Here is an 18885-nt window from a genome sequence, read left to right as displayed (position 1 = left end):
TGGTAGGAATAAGCCCAAACTGTCTAACAACTCTATCGGGGAGGTGCCACTCCACCCGAGTCCAACAAACAAGAGGCACACGAGCTAACCATATAGCTTCTCCAAATAAGCATATATCGACGACCTGAGAGCGAACTTCCGTGGTATACGGCTACCAAATCACCTGGTCAATCAAATAATTGAAAGTGGTATCAATTAAGAAATATAACTTCAATATTTCTAATAAGAATACATATATGACTATTTAAAAGTATATCTAACTCATCTCTATAGCTTGTGAGGCTACCTGTTGGGAGCTGCCTTATAAATTCTTGGTTCCACCTTCAAAAAAAAAATTTATATTGTTATGATTAGAAATGATAATATAAAATTATTAGCATTTTTTATTGATTACCTGTAGCCAACAGAAAGTGCATCCAAACTGACATGATGAGGGGGACATGAAGTGCAGGTCGTCCAACATGAAGTTGCTCCCAACACTAAATCTGAAGCAAGTGAATGCAGCCTGCAATATTGGCCCTCTTAGGCTTAGTTGCCTCAGCAAGTTCTCGGTACAAGTGGGCTAATACTACTCCCCCTAAAGAATATGTTCTGAACAACCCCAAGTCCTCTAACAAAGGTAATAATCTCAAATGAATCTCACTACCTGAGGTGTCCAGGAGTATATAAGTTCCCATCGGAAAGAGATTGTACGCACGAACATGCCAACAAAAATCCAGCTCATTCAAGTCCAAGTAGGAATCCCTATAGAAGCTCCAATGTAACCATCTCAAAGGTAGGAAAATATGAGCCTGTACCTGTGTAATATCAAAAATCTGCTCCAGGATCGTCCAGGACGATCTGGATCATCCTGGGACGATCAATGGAAAATCTGCTCCAGAATGTGCCCAATTTTGCTCCAGGTGATTTTCTGTACACATTGTCCAGGCCGATTGAGGACATCGTCCAGGCCGATCGGCACTGTAGAAAATATCAGCCTGAGAATAGTTCTGGGAACCGTCCAGGACGATCCAATTTGGTCTGATCGTCCTGGGACGATCTGGCGATCGGCCGGGCCGATCTGGAAATTAGCCGTCGGAAAGCCGCCGGAAAATTTTGTAGGAAATAAGCCGTAAAAAACCGCCGGAAAACTAACCGCCGGAAAGCCGCCGGAAAATTCCGCGGGATAATTTTGCGGGAAATTAGCTGTCGCAAAATTTCGCGGGGAAATTAGCCGCCGGAAAACCGCCGGAAAGCCGCCGGAAAGCCGCCGGAAAATTCCGCGGGATAATTTTGCGGGAAATTAGCCGTCGCAAAATTTCGCGGGGAAATTAGCCGCCGGAAAACCGTCGGAAAGCCGCCGGACCGCCGCCGGAAATTTTAAGCCGTCAAAAACCGCCGGAAAGCCGCCGGAAAGCCGCCGGAAATGTGACCGTCGGAAAGCCGCCGGAAAATTCCGCCGGTAATAAGTGATTTTCCTGTAGTGAGTAGAAAAGTTCCCATCGGAAAGAGAATGTACGCACGAACATGTCGACAAAATTCTAGCTCATTCAAGTCCAAGTAGGAATCCCTATAGAAGCTCCAATGTAACCATCTGAAAGGTAGGCAAATCTGAGCCTGTACCTGGCCCATCCTGAACTTTGATGTGACTCATGGGTTGAATGGATCTTGATAAACAACATCTCTCTCAGGATGCTGCCCTAATAGATCATCACAGCAATCCGGCCAACTAGCCCATCGTCTACCGAGCCCTACAACAATGTTCCCAACCAATGCTGGCCCATCAATATAAAGGCTCAATATAAGAGCAACATCTTGTAATGTAATACTCATCTCACCTACAGGTAAGTGAAATGAGTTTGTCTGTGGTGACCAACGCTCAACCAAAGATGTAAGCAGGTTGTGATCCATCCTTATGTATCGCAGTTGACTAACACAATACAATCCTAAGACTCGCAGGCCATCCATAAATCTAGGACAGTTTATTGATCACTCATGAACCATAAGAAGATGCGAGGTAGCTTCCAAAACTGTCCCCAAAATGTCAAGAAGAATTAAGGAATTAGTAAAATTAAATAAAATAATTATAATCAAAATATTTTAAATCATATCATACCTCATCCGGATGAGATGCTCTGTGTGACCCACGTAATGAGGTAATGCTAGGATTTAGATCCATCAGAACATTTTGCTGCTCTTTATCTCCCTGTGGTACTTGTTTTTTAGCTTGATGTTTTCGACGTCCAGGTTGAGTTTCTGCCATTATACCTATAATTTGACATAAAAAAATCATTTCATATAATAAAAAGGGCAAAGAAAGCATAAAGTGAATGATGAAATTATGACTAGTCAGGTATGCTTTTTTTTTTTCTTTTTTAGATTACATTCTCGTAAGTAACTAGACAGGTATGCTTGAATAAACTAAACTCAACTATGCCAACTTGCTTTGTTATACTTGATTCTTATTTAAATCTTATTTTTCTTTATTATCATTCATATATGTTATAGCCTTTAAAGTAATATATTATTTATAATCATTTTTTCTATAGTCTCTAAGCTCAATAAAATCTCAAAAGTTCTAGATAAATATACTATAATAATTAAATAAGAAAGTGTAGATTTTTTAATTCATTTCTTCATCACCAAACCGAAAGCAAACATGAGTATATTATTACATAACTTGCAAATTTAACCCAAACAACCCCTAAGCAACTAAAAGCAAAGTACAAAGTAATATTAAACAAGCACTCTCACCTCATTCTGAGAACAATTAAACATAAACAAACTAAAACACATAGGTTCAGATCACCAAAATCACGCTTGGTTCGCACGACGTGACGGACATGTAGTTCTATTATGCCCAACAATATGACAGTAACTACACACTCTAGTACTTTGAGTTCATCGTTCATCCATTGTGTTTCTGTATCGAGAAGTCTTGGGCCTGTCGGACCTTCTTCTAAAGTTTGGAGGGCTCAAGGGGAACAAACCAGTAGCAGGATCATGATTTGGCCAGTACTCCTTATCCGGTATGGTGTGAACTTCTTCTAAGTATGTCATCTTAAAATTTTTCATTGTGTAATACTTAGAAACAAACTCCATGTGACTTATCCTTACTGATGCAGTTCAACTTATAACATGAGCACATGGCATGTGATAAATAACAGGTTTCCCACAACTACATAAACTATTACCACCCGGTGTAACATCCACACGATATGATCTTGAGGACATATCAAAAACTTGGAACTCATGCATATTAATACGTGTAGGCTTTGGTATAGTTCTTTCATCATTTTCAAGTTTTCTTAATTTAACTTGGACTCATGGGGAAAAAATGTTATTACTCTGATTTTCTTCCATTTGAATAAGCTCGAGTCGACGAACAAACATTCGAACAACATTATAATAAATGGAAGTAATAAGAGCTTGCACTGGTAACCCACGAGCTCTTTTTAAAATTCCATTAAAGGCTTCCGAGGCGTTTGTTATTAGTACTCCGTAACGGAATCCACCATCAAATATCAACGACCACTTTGAAACATCCCTTTTAACTAACCATTGATGAAGTTCAGGCTTAATTCTTATTATATCTAACATGCTTTGATTGAATAATTATGTATCATCCGTATCACCAGATACGTATATTTTCTGGCATAGAAATTCCACATCAGATGCTCCCATTTGACGAACACTTTCTTGAAGTTTTCACTTAAGTGACTAAGACAGTGATGGTGTGCTGCCCAATGAAAGATTTTCCGACATCCACACACCAACCCAGAATGTTGATCAGATATGATGCAAAGATTAGTTCTACTTGCAACATCAGGGAGTAAATCATGTAACATGGTGAGAAACCAGACCCAAGATTCGTTGCACTCTGCCTCTATAATTCTAAAAGCTAATGGGAATAGCCCGTTATTCGCATCAAGCTCAACAACAATGAGTAATGTTTCCCTATACTTACCCAAAAGAAAAGTTCCATCCAGGCTAAGGACAGGCCGGCAAAACCTCCAACCACTAATAGATGGACCGAAAGCCCAAAACAACCTTTGAAATCTATTTGAACTTGAAGATTGGATTTTGTACACTGTTCCATGCATAGCTTGAACAATACCTTCCATGAACAAATTCAGTGATCGATATACTCTTCCCAACTGGCAAAGATTGCTTTAATAGCCTTTCGACGTGCATCCCATGCTTTCATATATGAAACTTTAATGTTAAACTTTGCATCAACTCTTCCAATAATTTCTCTAGGTTTTATATCCATATGTTTTCTTATAGTTGGAATAATAAAGAAGCTAATGAACTGTGAATTACATTGCCTGTGACCTGCTTGAGGAACAGGGTTCGTACACATATGTGGACCCTTTATGGTAGCTATTTTCCATACCCCACCCAATCGCTTGCTTAAGTTGCATGTAAACGCCAAGGGCACTTTATCGCACAGTATCATGTTGTACGCAAGCAACTGTAAATTTTTATTTGTTCGACGCTACAACAACAAATTGAACATTATTCATGATTGACCAACCGTGTAAGGAAAATTGCAGTTCTGATTTTTTTGCGTAAACATATATTTTCTACCAAATCATTCGGAATGATAAATTCATCATTTGTGATGCTCAAGCAGGCTCCGCGTCAATGGTTTCGCAAATTGACTTCCTTCCTCCTCGACTTTGGCTTTCAATTTAGCAAAGCGGATCCGTCTATGCTGCACTATAACAAAAATGGGGCTCAATTATATCTACTGGCTTACGTTGATGACATACTTCTCTCGGGCAATCAACCAGACATCACACAACACCTTCTGTCTCAGCTCAAACAGAGATTCTCATTAAAACATATGTCACAAGTTGATCTCTTTCTTGGAATTCAGGTTCTACACACCAACACCGGGCTGTTTCTTCATCAGACCCATTACGCAAGAGATCTACTGCATTCCGCTGGAATGGAATCCTCCAAATCGGTGAACACCCCTATCTCCCCAAGAGACTCCAAGCTTTCTTCGGACAATGACCTGTTCGACAATGTCACTCTCTACCGGCAGCTCGCAGGGTCTCTCCAGTACCTCACGGTGACCAGACCCGACATAGCCTATGCTACAAATGTTGTATGCCAACATATGCACTCTCCGACCAACACAGACTTCAAACGTCTGAAACGTCTTCTGCGCTACGTTAAAGGCACTCAAAACTATGGCATACCACTTACTTCAGGACCACTGGTGCTTACTACCTTCTCCGACGCCGACTAGGCGGCCAACCCAATTGATCGCAAATCTGTTACTGGATTCTGTTCCTTCTTAGGACTGAATCTCATCTCCTGGAGTGCTAAGAAACAATCCACCGTCGCTAAATCCTCCACTGAGGCTGAGTATAGGGCGCTAGCGGCTGCAACCTCTGATGTCATATGGCTTCGTCGCCTTCTTCAAGACTTTCAGCTCATACAAGATACTCCAACACCCATCTTTTGCGACAATGTCTCTGCCATTGCCCTTGCCAACAACCCTGTTTTTCACGCTAGAACCAAACACATAGAGATTGATCACCACTTTATCAGTGATCACATTGATCGTAAGGCAATCACAGTCTCTCACATTGCCTCGGTTGATCAACCGGCCGACATTCTCACTAAGCCGCTCACTGGTCACAGATTCACTGACCTGCGATCCAAATTGACAGTGGCAAAGCTCCCTGATCAATTTGCGGGGGGATGTTAACGTACTCCATCAGACTCTCGCGAACTCATCTCACCGCTGTGTCCACTACCGCATATAACTGACACCTGAGCAGATCATGATACCCCTGCTCCAGCAACCAACGGCTCAACGGCTCTGCCATACTCTCAGTGAACATTCTATATAAGAAACAGGGTGTATTACAATGAGCCTTAATGAAGAATACTACAGCCATTCCCTAACTTTCTTCTTCCCTTCTTTCTGCTCTATTCTTCTTATTACTAACCTTGCAGGTCCTCTTTCAAATATAAGGATAATTTTTTTAATTAATTAACAATTACAAGCATGATCACAAACACAAAAATAACCAACAAATCTAGCCAAATCAAGTAGATCTGAATGCACTAGCAACAAGTATATGAATCTATTACTTCCTAAATTACTTCTTAAGTTAAAGTTTCAAAATCATAGCTCATCACCTAAAATCACTTCATTCTACACTTTTACACGGTGCATTTTCTTTTTTCTTTTTCCTTAATCTACCTTCTATTAACGAAATGAATAAATAAATATAAATTTAAAACAAAAAAATCCATAAAAACTTACCCAAAATGTCGAAATCCGGCGGTGAACGGTCAGCTTGCGGCAAGATCGGCGAGGGCAAACGAAACAGGCATCAGGGAGAAGGGCTTCAGCCTTTCATTTTAAAAAGGGCAAAGTCGCCCGTCTAACGGGCGACTTAAGTTAATTATAAATCGCCGATTGAACGGGCGATTATACATACTTTTAATTTTTTAAAAAATAATGCTTAATTCCGTAATTAAGGCTCTAATCATGCTTAGTCCAAAAAATTGTCTTCTATCGTCCCCAATACTTGAAGTGCTGAAGGTAAGAAGTTCTCAAAATTTCAATTTTCTTGTAATTCATTTTACCATTTCTATTTAGTTGTTGTTTTAATTTTGTATATAAGAGTATAAGACCAAAATCTTTAGTTACGGCTTTTGTGATTCATTTTACCATTTCTTGTATTTAAGTTATAAGTTACTATTTTTATTCTTTAGTTTTTTGTTGAGGAAAAAAAATTTGTTCTACACTTTGTTTCACTATTTTTAGTTTTTTATTTATAACAACTTATATTACATGAGTTTTGTATGTTTTAGGTGGTTTCACTTTGCACAAAGATTATGGAGAAATGCTTTAAAGTTTCTGGCTTCGCGATTAAATTATGTTCCTATTTATAACAACTTATATTACATGAGTTTTGTATGTTTTAGGTGGTTTCACTTTGCACAAAGATTATGGAGAAATGTTTTATGGAGAAATGTTTTAGTAATGCATGCAGAGGATTAAAGAAAAAGGCTCACTCAATGAAAAGTTACTGGCTTCGCCACTAAATTATGTTCCAAATAAATTTCATATGTATTACTATTTCACTCATATTAGATAATTATCTTTATTTAATGTCTTAAATATATTTATAAAAATATTTTATAGCAATAGAAACTTATGAAATTATCAAAATTATTAAAACTAAAAAAATTATGATGGGATTGAAACTAAGCTTGAGTGCATTAGATACAGATATAAACGTTTATGCAATATTATGCTCAATATCATATATCGAATCTCTTACTTCAACACTCATTACAATATAAAAATTATATATTTGTTACAGAAACTGTGCAATTATTTTGCACTTTGCATAGATCCCCACAGAAAAAACGGAATAATTTTTTAACCAAACTTTCAACACTGTCATGTGGTAGATAAAACGCACGATTCTCAATTACTTTTTCTTAACGTTTTTGTATAGTAGTGCCAATTTGAGCTGGTGAATTAGATTTTAATATGAATATGTTTGATTTGAATCGGATTTGTTTATCATATAGCTCAAGTTTTGTTAGGGTCCGACTCAGACTCAAACCGATATGATTTTATTAGGATAATTAAACCACTTGTACTTAGTTTATTACATATCTGCCATTTACACGGTATTAAATACCGTCTCTGTATTACAGTTTCATGTATGAATGTTATTTTCCATTTCTACTTTCTCTCTCTGGGCTGTCCGTCTCTTGCCAATCTCTCATGGTATCAAGAGCCATGAGGGGAGATCAAGATTCCGACATCTCTCCCCCTCCTCCTTCCTCCTCCACCACCCAGACCGGAAACAACACCAACCCACTTTCAATACCCCAACATCTCAAATTTCTTGTTTCGAATCTCAAGAATGTGGTACCGTATTCACTCACGTTGGACAACTACACGATATGGAGGATGCAACTTCAGCAACAGTTCACAGCCAACGGTTTCGCCGGCCATCTCAATGGCACAACCATAGCTCCCGACGACACCGCCTCCGCCGACCACACCAACTGGCAAATGATTGATAGTAACCTTCTTTCAGCCCTTTTCTCTACTATCTCCCAAGAAATTATTCCCTATATTATCACTTCCAAGACCACACACGAGACATGGTCCATTCTTGAAAGACGTCTTCAACCGTCGAGCAGATCGCGTGTCATTCAACTTAAAAACAAACTATATCACATCTGCATGAAGGATCAATCCATCCGACAATATCTTACCAAGATTAAATCTCTTTTTGATAACATTTCCGCCTCCGGATCCAAGATCGATCTGTAGGACATCATCCTTCATATCTTGAATGACTTTCCACCCACATTCAATTCTTTCAAATCCAATTTTCGCAATTCTCTCCAGCCTATTGATCTTGATACCTTCTATGCACTTCTCTGCAATGAAGAAATCCATCTTCAACAACATATTCTTCAAGATCAGCAGGCAACAACGGAGGCTACTGCTCTCTACGCCACCTCTAATACCCAAAATCGTGGGCACAACTACAAAAGATTCAACAAGCCAAAGAACTCGCCGAACAACCCAACTACGCCGGTCTATCAGAATACGCCGTCTGCTGCCACCACTACCGCACGACCGACTTGCCAAATTTGCAACAAGATCGGACACGTCGCCCTCAACTGTTGGCATAGGTGCAATTTCAAATACGCTCCCACCAATCCTCGCCAACCTCGGGCACTTCTTGCGAACCCTACCTCTACCCCTCCGCAAGATTGGATCGTCGACTCGGGAGCTTCCACCCATCTAACACCAGACGTTCAGAATATTCAGTACCCCGCACACTACCAAGGATTCGACTCCATCTCCGTCGCCAATGGTACTTCACTGCCCATCCAAAATGTAGGTCAAGGACTTCTTCCTCTACCCGACACATCTCGTAAGCTTCGTCTTCACAATCTCCTTCATGTCCCAAAATTAACGCATAATCTGTTATCTGTTTCTAAGCTTACAACAGATAACTCTGTTTCTATAACGTTTGATGATCATGGTTTTATTATTAAGGATATACAGGACCAGCGTCCACTGCTTCATGGGCGTCTTCATAAAGGCCTCTATCAAATTCAAGTCTCTCCGGACACCAACCCGATAGCCCTCTCTGCTACCACTAACGCTTCTCTCATATGGCATGCTCGGTTAGGACATCCGCACAACCACATCACTTCGGTTCTTGCTCAATGTTTTTTGAAAATCTCTACCGTGCCTTCTTCCTTTGTTTGTTTGTCTTGTAATGTGGCCAAAAGCCACAAGCAAGTTTTTGATAAAAGTTTTTCCATTACCACTGCTCCTTTTGAATTACTTCATACTCACGTTTGGGGACCGACACCGTAACCTTCTGTCGATGGATTTCGCTACTATATCATCTTTGTTGACGATTATACGTGCTTCTCTTGGATCTACTTCATGTACACTAAACAAGAAGTGCTATTGAAATTGAAAACATTATGTAATCACATTAAAACACAATTTAACACCACACCCAAAACTCTCCGGTCGGATGGCGGAGGTGAATTCATCGGTACCTCATTCAAAGCCTTCCTCCAAGAATGTGGCATAAGCCAACAGTTCTCCTGTCCTCACATGCCGTAACAAAATGGGCTCGCCGAACACAAACACAGGCACCTTCTTGAACTAACTCGAGCCCTTATTCACGCATCCAACCTACCGCACAAATTTTGGGTTGACGCTATATCCATTGCACACTATCTCATCAACCGCCTTCCTTCGAAATCCATCTCGCTTCAGATTCCGTTCCAACGGCTACATGGCAAATCTCCCTCATATTCCCACCTCCGCACATTCGGCAGCTTATGCTTTCCTTAGATGAAACCATATGCCCCCAACAAATTTGCACCTCGATCTCACGAGTGCATCTTTCTTGGCTATTCACCTCAACATAAAGGGTATAAATGTTACAACATAAGCACAGGCAAGTCGTTAACCTCTCATCACGTGTTTTTTTACGAAGCTCAATTTCCTTATCACATCTCCTCCACGCCTACCAAAAACCAACACGCTCACAAGAAAAATAGCACCCGCCACTCCTTCTAACCCCTTACTCTACCATTACTGTAATCAACAACTTCTCTCACACTTCTGAAATTCAACCCACACAAAACCCCAGCACCACTATTACCTCACCCACTATCCTATCTCCACCCAACACGGCCTGTCCAAGCTCTAACACTCAACCTGCACACAATTCTGGAACTACTCTCCCTCCACCTGCTATAACATCGCATCAAAACATGGCCAATCCCAATTCTTCTCACCATATGCAAATGAGGTTAAAATCTGGCATTTCAAAACCAAAACAATTCCTAAATCTTCTAACTCAGATCAATCCTCATTCCACCCCGCTCACCTACAATCAAGCTGCAAAACTCAACCACTAGCGAGCGGCTATGAACGAAGAATTCGATGCTCTACAGAAACAAGAAACTTGGACTTTGGTTCCCGCTCCACCAAATAAACCAATTTTGGGCTGCAAATGGACGTATAAAATGAAGCTTCTGCCAACCGGTAAGGTCGATCGGTATAAAGCCCGACTCGTTGCTCTCGGTTACAATCAAAAGTTCGGGATCAACTACACGGAGACTTTCATCCCCGTTGCAAAAATGCCCACGATGCGTCTTCTATTAACACTCGCCCTGAACCACAACTGGCAAATTCTCCAACTTGACGTCTCCAATGCTTTCCTACATGGCGACCTTCTTGACGACATATACATGCGCCAACCCCCTGGATTTCAAAACACGCATCATCTTGAATTTGTTTGCAAACTTCGCAAATCCCTTTACGGATTAAAACGAGCGCCGAGACAGTGGTTCCAAAAGCTCACCGGATTCCTATAGGCTCAAGGATTTGGGTTTAGTCATTCCGATACATCCCTTCTTATACTTCATAAAGATCACATTCAAATTTACATTCTAATATATGTGGATGATTTTCTTGTAACATGAAACAACGAGCCAGCAATCAAGCTCCTTCTCACGCAACTCCGATCCCAATTCGCGCTAAAGCAACTCGGAGGCATCTCTCTGTTTCTTGGAATTCATGTCCTTCGAACATCAACAGGCTATTTTTTAAACCAAACTCACTATGCTTCCAAAATCCTCAATGATGCAGGCTACACAAATTGTAAACCTGCGCCCACCCCAAGCGTGTCAACGTCCAAGCAACAACCAGCCGACAGTACACCGTTCTCAGATTCAACTCTGTACAGAAGACTCGCCGGATCGTTGCAATATCTATCTATCACTCGGCCGGACATCGCCTTCGCCACTAATGTAGTTTGCCAACACATGCAAAATCCATCAAATCAGGATTTCAAAGCTCTCAAAAGACTCCTAAGATACATCAAAGGGACTCTATCTTACGGGCTACCAATTTCAGCCGGAAATCTCGAACTACACTCATACACCGATGCTGACTAGGCATCCGATGCCAGTGATAGAAAACCGATTTCCAGATTTTGTACCTTCTTAGGACCAAATCTCATTTCTTGGACAATCAAAAAGCAAATCACCGTAGCAAAATCCTCAACCGAAGCCGAGTACTGAGCTTTGCCCTCGACAACCTCCGAGGTAATCTGGCTCCGACGACTAGCCGCTGAACTTACACTACCGCAACTCAAACCTACAACAATACATTGCGACAACACCTCCGCCAGGGCTATTGCGAAGAACCCCGTGTTCCACGCAAGAACCAAGCACATCGAGGTCGACTACCATTACATTCGTGAACACATTGCCTCCGGTGCCATCCATCTCACTCACATATCCTCCAAAGATCAAATCGCCGACATACTCACCAAAACACTAGCGCCGGCACAGTTCAACGAACTTCAAAGCAAATTAACCATTCGATCCTTGAATGCCTAATTTGCGGGAGGCTATTAGGATAATTAAACCACTTGTACTTAGTTTATTACCTATCTGCCATTTACACGGTATTAAATACTGTCTCTGTATTACAATTTCATGTATGAATGTTATTTTCCATTTCTACTTTCTCTCTCTGTGCTGTCCGTCTCTTGCCAATCTCTCATATTTGACCTGAATATGATACAAATCGTATAATTTTATAGATTAAAATAATATTTTTAACTCAAATATGATTCGTTTATTCTAAAAATGAACCGTTTAACCTTAGCCATACCTATTTAACCTAATATGAAATGATAATCAAGTCACATTTGAATTTTTAAGTCAGCTCCAACCAGACATAAAAATTAAACATTTTAGTTAGGTTTTTATCAAGTTGTCGGAGCAAATAATTTATTTTAAAATAATCAATGATCCATTGATGAATATGATCTCATATTAAAAATCCTTGAAGGTCTTCATGAATGATAGAAAAATCTCTAATGGTTGCCTCCCAATGTCATCTACGCTATATCTGATATGCCTCCCTCAAATCATCTAAACACACACAACCTCCTTCTCACCATGCCTTGTCCTCCTGCAACAAACAGTAAATGCAAAATCTGAAGGCAATTGCTCAACCTGTACCTGGCCTGTAATACGAGAAAGCTTATGGAGCTTAGAAATTATCTAAATTAGTAAACCATTCGCTGGTAAAATATAGTGTAGAGTGTTGTGGTGGACAACAGGGGAAATTATTGGGTTCGGACATCGGATGATGTCCGGAACTTAATGAAAATGTGTCATATCACCTCCTTCATAGTACCGAACAGTACTGAACTCGGTACTGAGTAGTACCGAGCTCAGCACTGTTCGGTATTATGAAGTATCGAGCTCCGTACTCACAGTATTCATTTGATACTGTGAAGTACTGAACGTAAGCTGTCTCCGATGTGTGAACCCAATAATCTCCCAGATCACAGAGGTGCCTTGGATGCCTTAGCACTCTACAGTCTCCTAATAATTAGCGTCTTTTCCCAAAAAAAAAAAAAAAATAATTGGCGTCTTTGACTTCTCTGTCTCCTCTCCTGTCTCTCTCTCACTCACTCACTGTCACTCCCTCATTCACTTGTTTCTTTCTCTACCTCTTAATTTCTCCTTTTCATAACCTCTCAATTTCTCTCTCTAATCATTTTAGTTGAAATTTTCATAGATTTAAAACTCATCAGGCAATTTTTATTATAAATATTTTATTTTACATACAGATTGATAAAAAGGAATTAATACTATACAATTATGATTTACAAGAATTTATTGTACTCATTTTTAATATTACATATAAACTTGCTATATTATTTTGTAATTATACAATAAAATAATATAATAACAGCTTAATTTCGAATCCTTGATATAATTAAAATTATTACAAGAAAAATAGCTCACATAAAATATTTGATCAGTTTTAAAATAACTTGAATTAAAATAATAAAAAATTGTTAAAATTTATCATAATTTTATAATAATATTTTATTGTAATTGTCCGCCATGAGAAATATAAGCCCTAAAAAAACCCGCACTATACTTATGTCAACATTTAACAACAGTGAATGAAAAACCACAGCTAGCTATCAATATCTTCAGAGACAATTTAAACTGTTGTTAACAGTAACGGTAAAAAAATATCGCCAATAGTAGTAATTTAAGCCATTAAAATACTCTTGCTTCCTGGCCTGACCACTCTTCCCCAACCCACTACCTACCCTCTCTTCATTCCAACTAATGTTATTGCTTCCTGTCCTTGCCGCATCTTTACCAACCTGCTACCCTAGCCATATATATCTTCCCCGATCTGCTCATCCCACTCTCTCATCCAGATGCCGCTAGCACCATTGGAGCACCTCATCCCCATTCTTCGCCTACCCTAGTCCCCCTCTCGCTTACCTCAAGCAGAGTGGGATGTAATACCCTAAGATTTAAAGGAGGAATTCGAAGATATCTCTGTCCACTTTGTCCAACCCAAAAGCATATCTTGAAACCCTATGTGGCCCGAGGAGTACAACATCATGCTTGTGGAGAGCTTCTTTTTGAGCAACTCATGTATGAAAATATATGTAAAGATAATTTAAGAAGGGAGTAATGGTCAAAACTTATCATTGTGTTGAATAAGAGGTTGGGTACATTTTACACTGAATAATCGATAATGAGTTCAAGAATATAAAAGCTGACTTCCGAACGCTATATCAATTAACAAATCGGAGTGGTTGGGGTTGGGATGAGGAATTACATATTTCAGTGGATATCGATATCACTTGGCCGATTATTGTAGATGTACATCTCGGCAATACGCTATTGAGCAAGAGTTATTCAATCACTGACACACACAGTTACGCAATGTGGATGAGCGAACTTTTAAGATATGGAAGGAACATTTTCAGGTTTTGACCTGAATACAATAGTTTCCATTGAGTATTCAAGCAGATATAGTCATAGCCTATGTCGTTCTACACAACTTCATTGGCCGATATCATGGACATTACCTTTACTTTAACATGTCACAAACTGAAATGGAGCATGATGCTCTAGGTGGGGAAGGTTATATGACTAAAGAGGATCCCCAATAGGAGAAAGAATTCAGGGTTGAGCTATAAGGCACAATATCACCACTAATTTATGAAATGTACGTGTAAGAATTTTGGTTTGTCTTATATATCTTTCATAGATTATATTTTATAATTAATCCTTTTATTTTTTTATTTCATATTGCAAGTCAAAGAAATCGATCTCCGTGAGAAAATTTATTTCAACATTCTACGTATATGAAGTCAACTAGTCAATTGAAGCTTGCTCTTAATTATGACTACTTCTTTCTTTTTGACTAATATTAGTTTGTCATTTCCTCTATTTTCAAATTTAATTAATATTGTATGAACTCAAATTAGTTGTATTATGTTTCATGCAATGAACTTGATTACAGAAATATCTCCATCAATTTTAAATCCCTAACTGCCATAAATCCTGAAATATGTTACCAAACAAATTTTAAGGATTTAATTGGATTTATCATTTGACATACCAAAAAATTTTTAGGATTTAACAATTTCAAGATTTACTAAATCCAAATTTACAGGATTTAATAAATCCCACTAAAGTTAAATCCCACTTGTTGCCAATAGCCCCTAAATGTACACAAAGCAAGCTAATCATCAAGAATATACGAAATAACATTCAAAGTATGCAAAACATAACTTCTCTTTTCAAAATAATTAATTACACTAGTCCATATTAGACTTTTCAATAAAACTTAATTAAATTTGAAGTACAAAGTTATAAACAAAATTGTAAATACCTACTAGTATGTCTTCCTGTTCTCTCTATCTAACCAGCCTACTCAGCAAGACCTTTAGTTTTTTCTTGAAATGTAATAGACAATGGATTGAGTACACACTCAGTACGCCAACAACAAATTCTCCATAACAAATTTTTAATTCAAAACAAAATAAAATTGAAATAGAATCATAAAATTATTATTTGATGTTAAAGTTCTACATATACTGATACACATATGAATGTAGAATCCTCTTATACTTATGCCCCTTATATTCTCAATCTTCCACCTCCACCTATTCAAGAAAGATCCATAGTATAATCAAAATATAATAGAATTTTTACTACATAACCAATTCAGTGCCAAGGCAAAATAATCCAGTACATAACGTTTTCACCTTAGGCCCAAACAGATAATTTCGAAATGTCTTTCTTATTAATTCAAAAACTCTAGAATATCATGAAAAGCATGATGATGCAAATGCAACAATGAAATTAAAGCTTTTTAAAGTAAATAGTATCATATACCAACTTATATAGAAAACCCTCAAATTTTAGTTGTCAAATTGAAGTGCTAAAAAATTACCAAATTCACATAGATTGTGTATAATGCTAAATTAATATATTTTATCAATTGTATTGCAGCTAAGATAAGTTTCCATTTTTTAAAATAAATAAATATTCTTATAGAACAAATCAACTAGTAAAAATTTAAATTATTATCAAGGCTTTTAAAATCAGACCAGACCAGTCAATTCAACTGAATGAACCACGAACTAGCCGGTTGGTCAGTTACAGTTCAAATGGAAACCATTTTTGCATGAAATAAGGATTAAGCCACTCGAACCGGTGGTTTGACAGTCGAACTGGTCCTGATTTTTAATAACTGGCCGATTCGGCTATAGTGACGCTTAGCTTGATCCAACGATTGAGATTTTGGGAGGGGAAGCTTATACGATAGAGAGGAAAAAAACCCCTCATTTTTTATGGCGTCCTCTCTTTGATTTTGAGCTTCAACAGAGAAAGAAAAAACCATCATTCGAAGCCTTCGACCTATCTTCTTCCCTGACGGCGTGCGAAGCCAACGCCGTCTCTGCTCATCTTGTTCACGAAGTAAGAAGCCAACACCATCTCCTCCTATAGGCTTGCTCATTCACGAAGCCAGAAGCTAAGACCGAACGTTTCCTCGTTCTGGTTTGTTTCAGAATCTGAAGGGGTTTTTTTTTTTATAAACATGTTGCTTTTGTTTACTATTAAATTTTGTGAGTTAGTATAAATTAGTTGCCAACATTTTACTTTCATCAGTTGAATTTCACAAGCTCTATTTTTCCAGTGATTTTACATGGAATGATCCTTCTTAACTAAGTGTTGCATCAGGCCTTATGGTTAAACTAAGCAAGCTTGCTTTTTTTTTTTTGATGAAGATGGTGACTGTGCTCAATTTTTTATCAAGTTGAATTTCATTTTTTGGTTTTTGGGGTTTGATATATTCTTTGTTTTCATCTTCTTAGACCTGGTTCTGCAACATAGGCTTGATGATATGTATGAATGTTTATTGGATCCTATCTCCGTATGTTATTGATGGATGCTATTTTGTTTACTCTGTTGAGTGATCAATACTTATTTTGCAATAGTTGTGCAATATTAGCCTATTATATTTATTTGATTTCTAAACTTTTTCATTTATGGGTCATTTGGCAGAATGAATTTTAAAATGTTTGTGGATTTTGTGATTTAATTTGTTGTTGATTTTGTATACTTGTTTCTATCACTTAATATTATGGTGTGCATTGCTATCTTTGAACTTTAAAAATAATCTATATGTTAATATAATCAATCATTTGCTATCTTTGCACTTTTCGCCATAATGATATTACTCCAATACATGTCAAACAGATTAAATTAGCAAAGTTAACTCATCGGCTTACTGTAATTAAGGTGGAGATCATTTCATCCACTCATTTTTGAGAATTGATTTTTTATATAATATAATCTTCTGAATGCCTGTGAGTTGATAATATTATTTCCACTCTTTTTAATCATTCTTAATTGGATTTGCTTTATACTTTTTCAATTACAATTCCAAGTAAGCTATTTTCATTGAACGGCTTTCCTAGTTAACCATCTACTTTTAAATTTTTATATGGATTGTTATGTACTAGGCTTGCACTTTTTGTCATTTGGTTACTCCTACAGAAATACTATTTTTGCTACACATCTTACCGAGGTATACTTTCCCCCATTGTAATGTGATAAGTTTAAGTTTACGTTTCTATTACTTTTTTTTACCTTGCAGTGTTTGCTAAGTTTAAGTTTCCTTCATATCTTTCTCGATATTCTATAATTAACTTGTGATATTTGTAGATTTATAGGTTTTAATTTATGTGTATGTGATATTATATAGTTAATCAAATTAACATAGAAGGTCCTAGTAATCAGACTCAAACTTTTAGTTATATGGTGTGTAAGAAAATGAATATTGCTTGGAACCATTTTGCTGAAGTTAAAAGAGCTGATGGGAAGAAATATTTCAAATGTTTACATTGTGGTCTTGCATATAAGAGAGGAGGAATTAATAGAATGAAACAATATTTAATAGGAGCAAAGGGAAATATAGCTTCTTATAGGAAGGTTCCATACAATATTCGATATCAAATGCAAGAAAATTTGAAAGAAATAAAAAAAAAATTACAAGCACAACCGGAGTTAGATAGTACACCGTTTCCTGTGAATGATGATGTAGGGGAAGAAAGATATTCTTCTTTGCTACCTAAAACTCGATCCTCTAAAACACATGTATCAGAACTAGGCAAAGGAAAAAAGAAAAGCTGGCGACATGGATACTTTCTTTGCCCCCAGAACAAAACTAGGTTCTCAACTTTAAATTAAGAGTGCTTTAGTATCTAAGGAAGTAGTGCACCGTGCAAATATGGCTTTAGCAAGGTGGTTTTTTTATTGTTGCCTCCCATTTAATACTCTAACTTTAATGTATATACAAAAAGTTGTATATGCTTTTGCTGCTATAAGTCATGGGTATAAGCTCTCCACTTATCACAAAATGAGAGTAAACTTACTCAGCGATTGTAAAGAAATTGGAGTGTTTTTTAATAAATCCACTCAAAGAGACATAATTATTTGGAGCATCAACAACTCAACGATCTTGTAGATGTTTGGTATAATCTAAATTTAAAGAATAGATATAATCTTACAATATATTAATATTTATGCACAAATGTCAATTTAAAGAGTATGTGTAATCTTAAACTAAAGTTATTTCTTCATTTTTTAGGTTTCAACTTAAAAAAAGATATTATGATCATCTGGACTATACTTGTATTGAAATGTTTGATTTCATGATACTTGAAGAAGAAACAACTCCAGAATTTGATTTATAGGACTTAGAAAATGAGATATACAAAGTTGATGTAATGTCAATTGTTGAAGAACAAAAGATACCTTCCAATCTACAGGATATGGTAAGTTGATAATAAAATTTGAGTATATCATTTAAATGAAAGATAAAATAATGTCTTATTTGATGGTGAATGTGACTTAGAGAATGAAGAAAATATAGGCGGCATAATCAAGCTCGATCAATCAGATGCATTTATTTTTAAACTTTTTAGTGAAGCGAGACCTAGAGACTCAACTTAT

General features: G+C 37.5%; 1 protein-coding gene across 1 annotated transcript; it reads left to right on the top strand.

The window, feature by feature from the left end:
* The first annotated feature begins 4582 nt into the window (after positions 1–4582).
* On the top strand, positions 4583–5239 carry LOC110115633 (uncharacterized mitochondrial protein AtMg00810-like). Its single transcript, XM_020848917.1, has one exon. The coding sequence runs from the start codon at positions 4583–4585 to the stop codon at positions 5237–5239; it is 657 nt and encodes a 218-aa protein (XP_020704576.1).
* Positions 5240–18885: the final 13646 nt, after the last annotated feature.

The sequence above is a fragment of the Dendrobium catenatum genome, unplaced genomic scaffold (assembly GCF_001605985.2).
Source record: "Dendrobium catenatum unplaced genomic scaffold, ASM160598v2 fragScaff_scaffold_273, whole genome shotgun sequence".
Taxonomy (NCBI): domain Eukaryota; kingdom Viridiplantae; phylum Streptophyta; class Magnoliopsida; order Asparagales; family Orchidaceae; genus Dendrobium; species Dendrobium catenatum.
The sequence above is the reverse complement of the archived record's forward strand: the minus strand, read 5'-3'. Positions and strand labels throughout refer to the sequence as shown.

Bases quoted from the DNA above. Each gene is read 5' to 3' on its own strand.
- LOC110115633 (XM_020848917.1), top strand. From the start codon at position 4,583: ATGATAAATTCATCATTTGTGATGCTCAAGCAGGCTCCGCGTCAATGG.